Here is an 11,306-nt window from a genome sequence, read left to right on the forward strand (position 1 = left end):
TTAGGTGAGGTGTGGTGAGACAGGGCGGTGACTAGTCTTTGTCTCAGGCTGTAAGAGGAGAACGGGATCTGCTGGGAGGAGTCACACTCATACAGGAACTGCAGAGAATAGATGGAGTGAGCGAATGTTAGTGTGGAATCACTCCGATCATGCTGCAGGGCAGGAGGTGCTTTCGGAGCCTCCCAACAGCCACAAGTGATCCGTCTCTCTCAGATCTTTTGGCAGGTTCTGGATACAGTTGGATTACTACTGAGGGGATACTACTTTTACTTTACTAAGTTTGGAGACTTTGAGCGGGTTTTCAAAGCTTGAACTGAACCTGATCTGCAGCTATCAAAATTTTCAACAGTTTGGCTTCAGCTGCACGGATATTCTTTTTGTCTACCTGTGAAGTGATTCAAGTTGTGAAGTACCCCATTTAAATGCTAAGAATTTGTGGAATATGGGACATTTTGTTGTTCAGGATTTGCCATGGATTCTCTGTTCACTTCGGCTTGTCATTATGATAAGTATGTTTTATTGTTCCATACATTTTTGAGGGCAAATTCTATAGTTGAATAGAGTGCATATTAATAGAAAACAAAAGGCAGTCCCTTTTCATACTGTAACTCTACCATACAAGTGGGTTTTTATAGCTTTGAAAGATTTATACAACTATTTGAATTTTAGTCAACTTTGCTTTAAATATTACAGTTATTCTCCAAGTGTCTCCATTTCTCTCCAGTACAGGGAGATTATGATCAGCGTGTGGAAGTTTCTCAACAATCGATTGGGCATCTAGTCTTAGGTAGTTAATCTTAAGAGCCCAAAAGATCAATGATGTCTTCTGTGTACAATATGTTATCAGACAAACCATTGCATGCTAGTCGATATCTCACCTCACTCCAAGTAGTGAGAATTTCTGTTAAGATGACCAGCTTTGTCCTCTCATTGAAGCCAGTGTATTCACTATATGAATTTATTGCTCATTATTTGAATTTATACAAATTCTGAAACTGAATTCTAATCTGAACAGTTCGGTTGAAAACCTCTCAATTTTGCATGCCATTAATCAGTGTCTATTGTCAGAGCCAACTGATCTCCTGAGGCATGAAAGGGAGAACAAGCATTCCCTTTCTTGCTAATTGGAGAATATTTCCCTGCCACCAGCAGATACGGAAAATATTTTGAGTCCTTTTTTATGCAAAAATAAGCTGTAATAAAGCCAACACATTGTTGCCTGTAATTTTGTAGTTGTTTTCCATCAAGAGCCACTTGCAGCGCTGTAGCTCAAGGGTCTTTCCCTGTAAAGGTGTGTGTGGTTCCCACTTAGGTGCTCACATAAGGGTTTAGTGTTGAGGAGGAGCAGGGTTCCATGAACTCTAGAGTTCCTGAATTCCTGGATCTGCTCTTCTGAGTTTAAACCTATGTGCTATCTGTTCCAGTCCTTGGCTACAACCGTGTATTGGTAGTGCATATTTAACCATATTTTTTTCTTGTTTCTTTGTCTTTGCAGTTGCTGGTAAAGTTTCCCCTACCAGTTCAGATGCCCTCTTCAGTGTCCCAGTTACTAGTACCACCTCCAGCCCACCAGAAGTTTACCTCCCTGCCAACTTTAAGCTCTCCAACACACAGTTGGCCTTCTTTCTCCAAGAGGCCCGAGTTCCACCATATGGCAGCCAACGTGGACACCCTCTTCAGCGTTCAGAAAGCTTTGTGGTCTTTCAGACCAAAGAGCTGCCTGCAATCAACATCTCACTTGGACCTTTCACCCAAGACCAGACATTGTCCAAGGACCTATTGCAACCGTCAAGTCCTTTGGACATTCCCGGACGGGTGACAGTCAACTGGAAGGTCCGGGCATTTATTGTACAGTCTAGAGTTTTTGCTAGTAACCCATTGGTTCAGGTGCTGTTCTATATCGCAGGACGGGACTGGGATGACTTCAAGATTCAGGACAAGCTTCCATGTGTGAGGCTGCATGCTTTTAGAGATGTTCGGGAGATCAAAACTTCCTGCAGGCTTCAAGGGAATCTGGCACAGTGCTTGGCCCAACTGGATCTCCCTTCCACATGGTTTAATGTTAATGTAGCACCACTGGGTCGCAGAAAGTTCTCAGGGACAGATGGACTTGAGTTAAGTGGGGAGACCCTTCAAGTAGAGCTTTACTATACTCTCCATGATCCAGACAGCAATGATGAATGTGGGGAGAGCTACCCACGCCAAGGAGGGGCATCCAGAGGGGAGAGCTCATCCCAACAACCCCTTCTCCGTATTGGGAGCATCAGTTTGTACCAGCCCAGTCAGGAACAACTAGTGGTTGACAAACAGCTTGACAAGAACCTCTTTCTGAGACTACCAGAGAGGCCATTAAAGCCAGGAGAGACCCTCAACATCTACCTGCTTCTGGTCCCAAATTCTACTGTGGAGCAGTTTACACTCAAGTAAGGCCTATTCTTATTTATTTATGCAAAGGGGGGGGGGGGGGGGGTTCTAGCTGGGCTTATACTTAATAATAAGCAAATTCTTATTAAGTATAAGTTATTGCATAGCTGTTGTACACGAACTGCTATTTGTGCATAGCAGTGCATATGCACCAAGTCAGGCTTTATTCCTGTGTCATTCATTGTCTCAATTTCTGCATGCTCCAGAGCTTTAAAAAAATCTCATTGACTTCCTTACAAGGTAAAAACTGATTTCCAAGAGACGAGACACAAAACACAGAGGATCTAACTAAATCTCTAGTGTAGTGCCAGGCTTTAGGAGATTGTGAGAAGGATTCTGCTTTTCAACGTAAAGACATAATGGGTATTAATTGACATATGTTCAAATTAAATTTCTCGTGAGCTTGACCCAGTTCTTGTTGAATTAGAGCCAAGGGGATATGAGGCATATTTCTCATCTTGCGTGTGTTTTATTTTATTTCCCATCATCAACAGAATAGGAGGGTTACGTTTCTTGTGTAGTACAATTATTATTTAAATCCTTGAAGGCAGAGGAAAATTTGCCTTTTTTCCTCAGATGAGAGAAATAGGAGGGGAGGTAGGATATTAGCTGCTCTTTGAGGCATGTCGAAGGAACACTTCATAAACAGAGTCTCTCACAGAACTCACAGAGTTCAATTTAGAAATTCACCATGAATTAATTAGGCTTCGAAAACTCATTAACCCCAACAGGAGCAGGCAGAGCTGTGGTGTAGCCTTAGCAAGTATAGTTCATTAAGTTTTATCTGACATAGTCTGAACTTTAGTCTTTGTATCTATGGGGTGGACTGATTTTTTTGTCTGACAGTCATTATGGGTCAGAAGACGTTGCAGTGTGTGCAGTATATTTTTATTTGGACTGTATTATTGTTAGGCTTTCTGGATTGCCACTATACTGGAGAACAAATGCAAAAAAAATGCACTGCTTTTTTATGGAAGCTGTCTTGGTATACTGACACCTAGTGGTGTGGATGCAGCATCACACTATGCTCTATTCACGGTCAGACATGATTCATTTATTCAGGGAGCAAAAAAATCTCAATAACAGGAAGCTTTTTGAAATGAAGCAAGTAATATTCGTCTGGTCATATGTCCTTAACAAGAGTGTCTCAATGAGACAAATGTGGAAAAATATAACAGCTCTTATTAGGCTACTGATTATATGAGTGTACATGATTTAAACAGATTTTTCCAAAGTGCTGTTCATTTATTTTAGTAAAACTTTTTAATGAGAAAAAAATATATTGAGCACACCTTTTAAAACTCCTTTTCAGGACATATAAATCAGTATAATATGCCATATAGCCTTTAAAAGAAAAGCCAAATTATAGAGCAGATGTGGACATATTAAAGTGATGTGTCCAGATAGTGACAGAATACATTGTTGCTTGTCACTAGAAGCATCATGATCCATTTTCTGAACCTAATCCTCTTAATGTTATGGCATATGTAGAGAATTATCCTTAGTTTGGAAGTGAAATCTAGGAGAGTTATCTTCATCCTGGGGCATTTTGGCAAAAAGGGCCATCAACCTGATTGATATCGTAAAGGAGCAGTTACCTAATTTCTTTTCCATGTCATGAGGCAATGATTTAATACCTTTTTGCCAATCTAATATCTTCAATGAAAGTTCATCTGCAGTAGTTTTTCAGTTTGCTATGATATTAAATTCCAAACAGTAAATCTCTCTGACCTCATACTTTTATGCACTCGTATTGGAGTTTTTGTGGTTCAATATGATGGCATTAATTCTCCAAGGAAAAGCTGAAGAACAATAAAAGCTCAGGCAGAAAGAACGGAGATGAAAGTCTGAAGTTGAGAGCTCTGAGCCAGTCAACTCAATGGGAGGTGAATTAAACTGTGCTGGGAGCCAAAAGTTGAGGGATACCAACAAAAAAGGCTATTAAAGATGTAATAAAGGAAGTCTTTAAATATTAATTAAGCTCAGCTGAAGTCACCACCCACTTCACGTTCCTTCCCACCATCAGGTTCCTTTCATTGTTCTTACAGTTTAAGACATTCAACTGTTTTCATCTGTTATTTATAGAGATTGCATCTTAAAGGCATTAATCATGGAGAAATATTACATTTTAGATCTACAGTGTTGTGAGTCATCACACCGTAAAAATGACTGGCTTACTGTTGTAGAATGATCATGAAAAACAGTGCGTTGTACATCTAGCAACTGAGAGAAAAAAATCATAATATTTGCGTCTGCCAGGGGGCTACTTCAGAGCTGTTGAGGCAATACAAGATTGTTGTGAGTATCTTATTAGCATTTAAATGTCTTTTAAATTAAATTGAATACTTTAGTATGTGTACAATCGGTTTCCAGCAATTCAGACAAACAGATGTTGTGAGGCAAAAGCCAGTGGCAACATTCAATCATTTGCCTAGCCAGGAGGTCACAAAACAGTTTTAAATATAATGTTTTCAAGCTGAAAACAGAGCTGTTGAATTGTACGAAGACAGAATAGTTGGCATGTCACATTGGATTTTTTTTTTCCTTTTAAGTTCCTTGGCCATGATAGTTATCAGTATATAGTTAGTTAGTGTTTATTAATATATGTGTGAAACTACAGACATGAATCATGCTCTAAAAAGCTGTTGCTATTATTTATCTCTTCAGCCTGCAGATGATAAAACTGTCAAAACAACTGCTTAAACATACATTGAAGGGAGGCCATATTTAGGAACCAGAATATCTTAGAGACGTGGAGATGGACTCCATGCATTTGAGCCAGTAAGCAACTACCCTCAACTCCTTAGTAACCACTAAGCAGCACCATAGCAACAACCCAAAATAGCCTAGATACTGCATAGCAACATTTTGAACACTTTAACAAAGCCAAAGCATTGTAGCGGTGAGATTGCACTTTTTATTCAGAAAGTGTGTAGGCTAAATCGTGTTCTGATCGCATTTGTTTTGGACCTTTTTGTCAACCCATGAAAACAAATTGCATCCACAAATCACATAAGGATTTAAATAGCAAACAGTTAAGTAATAATGGAAAAATAACATGCCTAACCTTTATCAACACTTCATGCCATCTCAATGGTTCAAAGTGATTGCCTAGCTCATCCTTTGCATACATATACAACCCTGTAAGGCCTGACATCTGAAAGATAGTCAGAAAAATCTATCTTTTTGAAATGGAACAGGTTACTGAACCTTTAGACAATGTAAAAGAGAAAATGTTGGTAACATCCCCCCCCCCTCCTCAATCATTCAATGATGATTGAGAGATGTAGAAACAAATGTTCCTCAAAAGCCTGATGTATAATTTTTGAAACTCACATTTTAAGAATATTTTTGATGTATAATCAAGTAAACATAAGTTGCTTCAGTCTAGTAAGTGTTCATCTTGAAATGCATTCTAAACATAAAGCATACATATACTAAAATACTTTTTACTTGCTAAAAAAGTATAAACTATCACTCAGACACTGTGGAGTGGATTGTGTACAACAGGTTTTGCAGCAAAGTTTGATCAGGTTGATTTAGAGGCCTTAGAAATTTGCATATCACAAATGATACATTTATTGGGTTATTGAATTCTCTTATCATAGTCTTTTGATCATGGCAGTATGCTGAGGATGAAACAATATTTTCTGCATGTCTTTGTCATTGTTATCTTACCTCTTAGAGATTTCATAAATTATTTTCAAGAACTAGCATCCATTGTCTGAATATGCCAGAAATGATAGAGATGTTAACATTATCCTAATGAGAGGGCACTGACCGCATGTTTCAGCTACAGCTCGCATTCATCTATGACAAGATAAATTATATTATATGAGAGAACAGTAACTTTTAAAGGTACACAAGCATGCCATTAGAGACAACAGAACGGCTGCAAGACACAAAACAACCCATGAGTTATCATGATGTTTGTAGCAGAGGGTGAAGGTTATGAAAGCACATATATTCCAATTACTCCGAGAAAGGTTTAATCCTCTCAAAAAACTACATTGCCTGAAGGTAGTGTATCGTCGCCCTGTGCTCTATAGCTCATTGTGTTCAGTGAGCCCTATTCTGCCCACGTTTCTTATAGGATGTGTCATCGCTGTCCCCACGTCTGATTGGGTGACTCAACGAGGTGTCACCTCAAGACTGCTATGCTCTGCTGGTCAGCCACATCTGGCTGCGTCACACTCACTCTAATCAATGAAGAAATGTGCCCACAATGCCCCATTCCACGCACTGCTGACATTGGCTGACTGCCCCCATGTTCTCATATCTTTATAGCCATCACTTTGTTTTTTACATCTGCCATAATATAGTTTAATTAAATGCACCACCTGTGCAAGCGTTCACCTCAAGCTTGTTGTTATTTGTGCATTAGCATTTAGCATTGAGGAAGTGACTTTGCATCACGTGATTGAAAGTAGTTAAGCGACAAGCGAGTGGTTGGCTACATTTACAAGCTGTTAACCACTATATTGAAGCTATTTAAACAAGCAGTATAGTGTATTTAATAATAATTCTAAGTAGTTATTTATTCTACTTAAAATATATACATTTCATATAATGTAATTAATCAGGGCGATATTTATTCGGCTTAAAAACAGTGAGGATTTTTCAAATGAATGAATCAATCTTGAGTGGTAGCATTAAACTTGACCAGATAATTTAAAAATGTTTTGACTGTGAAATGTTTGATCAAAAAATATAATATATTAAATTAAAATATAATAATTTAGTCCACTTAAACCCAGCCCATCCACATATGCACATTTTAAAATCCAATCAACAAATGACAGATAGAAGCAAGTCCCAGCCATACATTTTGTTTTTTTCCATAATCCAGTACAGTGCTGTGTTCACAATGAGATAATGGGGTTGTAAAGCAGGGGTGTCCAATCCTGCTCCTGGAGGGCCACTGTTCTGCAGAGTTCAGCTCCAACCGCAATCAATCACACCTGAATCAGCTGATCAAGGTCTTATGCTGCGTTCCAGACAACTCGAAATTCAGATGTTTTCTACCTCCTACTTGGAAATAAGATCTAGAATGCCGTTTGAAGTCGGACATCCGAGCTGTGAACTCGGGGCAGATCGATCAACCCCGACCCCAGCGAGACGCATCATTTGACGTCACTGCATCCAACGAGCATAGTGTGTAGCTACCTTAAAAACATTACACATTAGGTTTATAAAATGATACCTTAATTTTTGATTTTCATCAACTGTTTTTAAAACGAAGGACAGCATTTATATATATTTTTTTAGTTTTTGCCATAATTGACACAAAAACATGAAAAGTTCTCGTGTCATGGCGACATCATGAGGTCAATATGTTAACGTGGCGTGTGATTGACTGGAACTCACTGAAGTTTGAAGTGGGACATTTCAACTCAAATCTTCCCACTTCCAACCTCGTCTGGAACAGGGCATTGCTAGGCATACTAGAAATGTCCAGGCAGGTGTGCTGAGGCATGTTGGAGCTAAACTCTGCAGGGCAGTGGCCCTCCAGTTTGGAGACCCTGTTGAAGAGTTTTGACACAACATCAGTTACTACAACAAGACATAAACAGTATAAACAGAAGAGGTCTTTTTGCCTGTAGACTGTTTTTGATGATTTTGTTAGAACTAAAGATATTGAACTTTTTAAACGCTGGCTGTAACATTTAGGAACTGCTAATCGACAGTTTGACATGCAACATAACATATATTATACCCAAAGGAGAAAGGTCTCTTGTTCTCTCCCGTGCCTCTTATCCTTCAGAAGATAAACCGAAGTGCTAAAACAGACAGATTTCAAATGCAGTCATCATCCTCTCATACTCAAATACTTGAGTAAAGGCCGAGTGTCGCACCTCTCGCAAACCGCCAAACTTACACCGATTTGGCACACAAGGTCAGGTGCATGTTTGCTTAACTATCCTTTAGATCATACCAAAGCCTTTTGATTTACAGTGTATCACACATTAAATTACTCAGTGAGCTTAAGGGTTTGTTAACTTAAGCAACCATTTTCAAGACCTTGATGTTTGGTAATCTAATGTGGTCTTTGGTGAAATTAATTGAGAGCTTTGCTCAAATAAAACTTGTGTAAAGCAATAGAACTGCTGTCACCTGAGGATCCCACTTAATTTTTATGTTTGCAATAGTAGTATTGGCAAAACAGTATGGGTTACTTGCCAAGTTCTTTTGCTCATAAAACATGGCCATCTTTGCCGTCAAGGATTATATCATTACTGCAAATTGGTCATGCAGCCCCCTTCTGTCAAAGTCAATTGAAATCTTATTGCGCTACATTTACGACATTTTCTTCCCCGCATGGCTAAGTCTGACCAAGACAGAAGCTAAACGCTTCTCACGACACTAACCAACATATGTTTTACTGTTGTGATATGCAGAAACAGGTTTTTAAATTGACCTCATGCAAATACATCACAGTCAGATCACTGATACAGTTTCCATTTTCCCTGATACAGTTTCAGATATGCAACCACAGACATGAAAGTTAGCTGGTTAAAGTACACTATTAATAGTGTACTTTACACTGTAATATACTGTGCATGTGACCAGCAGCAACGTCAATGTTGTATATCGAAGCCACAAATAGGTCCACTCTTGGGGACTCTTCTAAATCATAAAATGACAAATTGGACACCCCATGGTCTTGTGGACCATGGACACGTACAATCAGAGGTTAAGGAAACAAGTAATAATGCAGTTATAAAGGGCTAATGCTAACTGTGCTGTTTTACAAAGAATAGAGTTTAATGACCCCATCTTTTTAGCTGGTTAGTCAGGAAGAATAGCTTGCCACAAACCTACATTTTTTTTTTTTAAAAGCCAGCTCGGCACTGCTGAGAGACCTTCTTAGGCTGGTTTGAGATTATATTAAAATGGGAGTTTTGTAATGTTTAGTCCATGTGTGTTAGCTTTGATGTCATCTACATTGCTAATATATATATATATATATATATGTATATGCATGTATGTATGTATGTATGTAAAATTAGCTCTTAGATTATACACGTTTACAATTCAATATTTATACTATTCTCCTTCCACTCCAATTTCCTTTTTCAACAGGAAATATGGTAACACAGGAATGAACTGTGCTTTACAAGTAATTAAATGGGCTCTTTAAAGAGCAACCTAAATAAAGACAAGTTTTGTGTGTTGAAAGCTTTAAGGCCCCAATATACTCACAGCGAAGTTCTTTTTCGTTCTTCGTTTAGGGGTAAAACGAAATTCGAATTACGTGAGCAGCGATATACTGTTAGCGAACATCCCGATGCCGTCCCCACTGCTGAAAGCATTGTTTAGATGAATATGTACGCTTTCCTCTCAGTAACAAAATAAACACAACAAAAATGAGAAAACGGCATGCATTTTGGTAACACTTTATTTCGATAGTCCACTTTAGACATTCTATTAACAGTAAGATACTTTGCAACAACATGTCAACTAGCAGTTAGTAGAGTATTAGTAGACTGTCTGCTTAATATCTTCTAACACTTTCTTTGTCAACTTATTCTACTAACCCTAAACCTACCCTAAGTCTACTCTGAGAGTTAGTAGACATGTAGTTGCAAATTAATGAGAATTAGTTGACATGTAGTTACTAAGTTACTTATAGTTAGTAGAATGTCTAAAGTGGACTATCGAAATAAAGTGTAACCTGCATTTTTTATAGAAAGCATAAGAAAAGCGTCTGATCATAGCAACATGGGTATGTTAGTATGAGCTCTGCAAAGTAGCACTCCATTAAAGTCACGTCATATTTATTTATGGCATTTTGTTCAATAGATTGCTTAAAAGCAAGCAGCTTTACAGTATCAGTGTCTCATTTAATCAGAAGCACAACTTAATTTTACTACTATAAAGCGGCTTTCCAGTGTATTCATGTTTTCACCTGCGGAGATCTTACCTGGACAGACTCAACAGACGAAATGAGCCAGAAAAGAGTTCCACATGAAAGAAAGTGGGTCCTCAGCGCACACCTCCTATTACGTTATCGTCACAGACCAGTGGTAGTATGAAGGTTTTGCAGCTGGAGTGAACTTTTCCGGAGAGTTTGCTTTGGTAAGCAATTTCAAACTTACAAAACAAACTTCATTTTGGCATGATTTTGTTCGAAATGATGTCACATCAGTTCGTTCTTTGATTTCGTTTGAAGTACTCTATATCGGGGCCTTTAGCTTACCAAGGAACTGGCCAGAGAGTAGATTCATTATAGCTATAAAGAAACACTTCAATACTGCAGTAATTTTGGCATGTGTTTATGTACTGCAATCAAGCTGTTATTCTGACTGCGAAGTGCGAACCTTCTTAAAGAACACTTCCTGTTGAATAATTGGTTAATCTGTCATGAAATTGATATTACACAAATCTAGTGTTCTATATCCAGTAACTTTATTTAAGTATCACTGAAGAATTCCATTCATCTCTGCTGCATTCTGACAGTGAGAGGTGTACAAATGAACTACTATGCTTAAAGGTTAAAGTGTGTAAATGTAACTTTCTCGTTCCCTTTCGTGGAACTTCGAACTGCGTCCTCTAGGGGTCGCTATGGGGAACGCCTCGTCGTGACCCGTGTCTGAAGCCTACATTGAAAAAACACCAACTTGTTTGGCCCGGCGACAGCCATGACGTCACTACCGTCGCAACTAGTACAAAATAGGCGCCGGTAGCGCACATCATCACTTCTTCGTCTTCACTGACCGTTCTGTTTGAAGCGTGCATTCCAAAAGCAAAGTAAGAGCATTTTCTTTTCCTACTATGGCGAGCACTAGCGGAGCGTTTAGAAAGTGTGTACATCCGTGTCAGCGGTTTCTGACACCCGATGATTCACACGAGCTATGCGTTGTTTGTTTGGGCGAGGAGCA

The 11,306-nt window shown here is 38.8% G+C and overlaps 1 protein-coding gene across 1 annotated transcript in view; it reads left to right on the plus strand.

The window, feature by feature from the left end:
• Positions 1-255: 255 nt before the first annotated feature.
• tmem132e (transmembrane protein 132E) overlaps positions 256-11,306 on the plus strand; it is a 114,439-nt gene continuing 103,388 nt past the window's right edge. The window contains exons 1-2 of the mRNA XM_016253068.1: positions 256-509; positions 1,496-2,423. Coding sequence (XP_016108554.1) covers positions 443-509; positions 1,496-2,423 — 995 coding nt within the window. The 5' untranslated portion in view covers positions 256-442. The remainder of the gene's footprint in view (positions 510-1,495; positions 2,424-11,306) is intronic.

This window comes from Sinocyclocheilus grahami, unplaced genomic scaffold, assembly GCF_001515645.1.
Source record: "Sinocyclocheilus grahami isolate Dianchi unplaced genomic scaffold, SAMN03320097.WGS_v1.1 scaffold1153.1, whole genome shotgun sequence".
NCBI classification, from domain to species: Eukaryota; Metazoa; Chordata; class Actinopteri; order Cypriniformes; family Cyprinidae; genus Sinocyclocheilus; species Sinocyclocheilus grahami.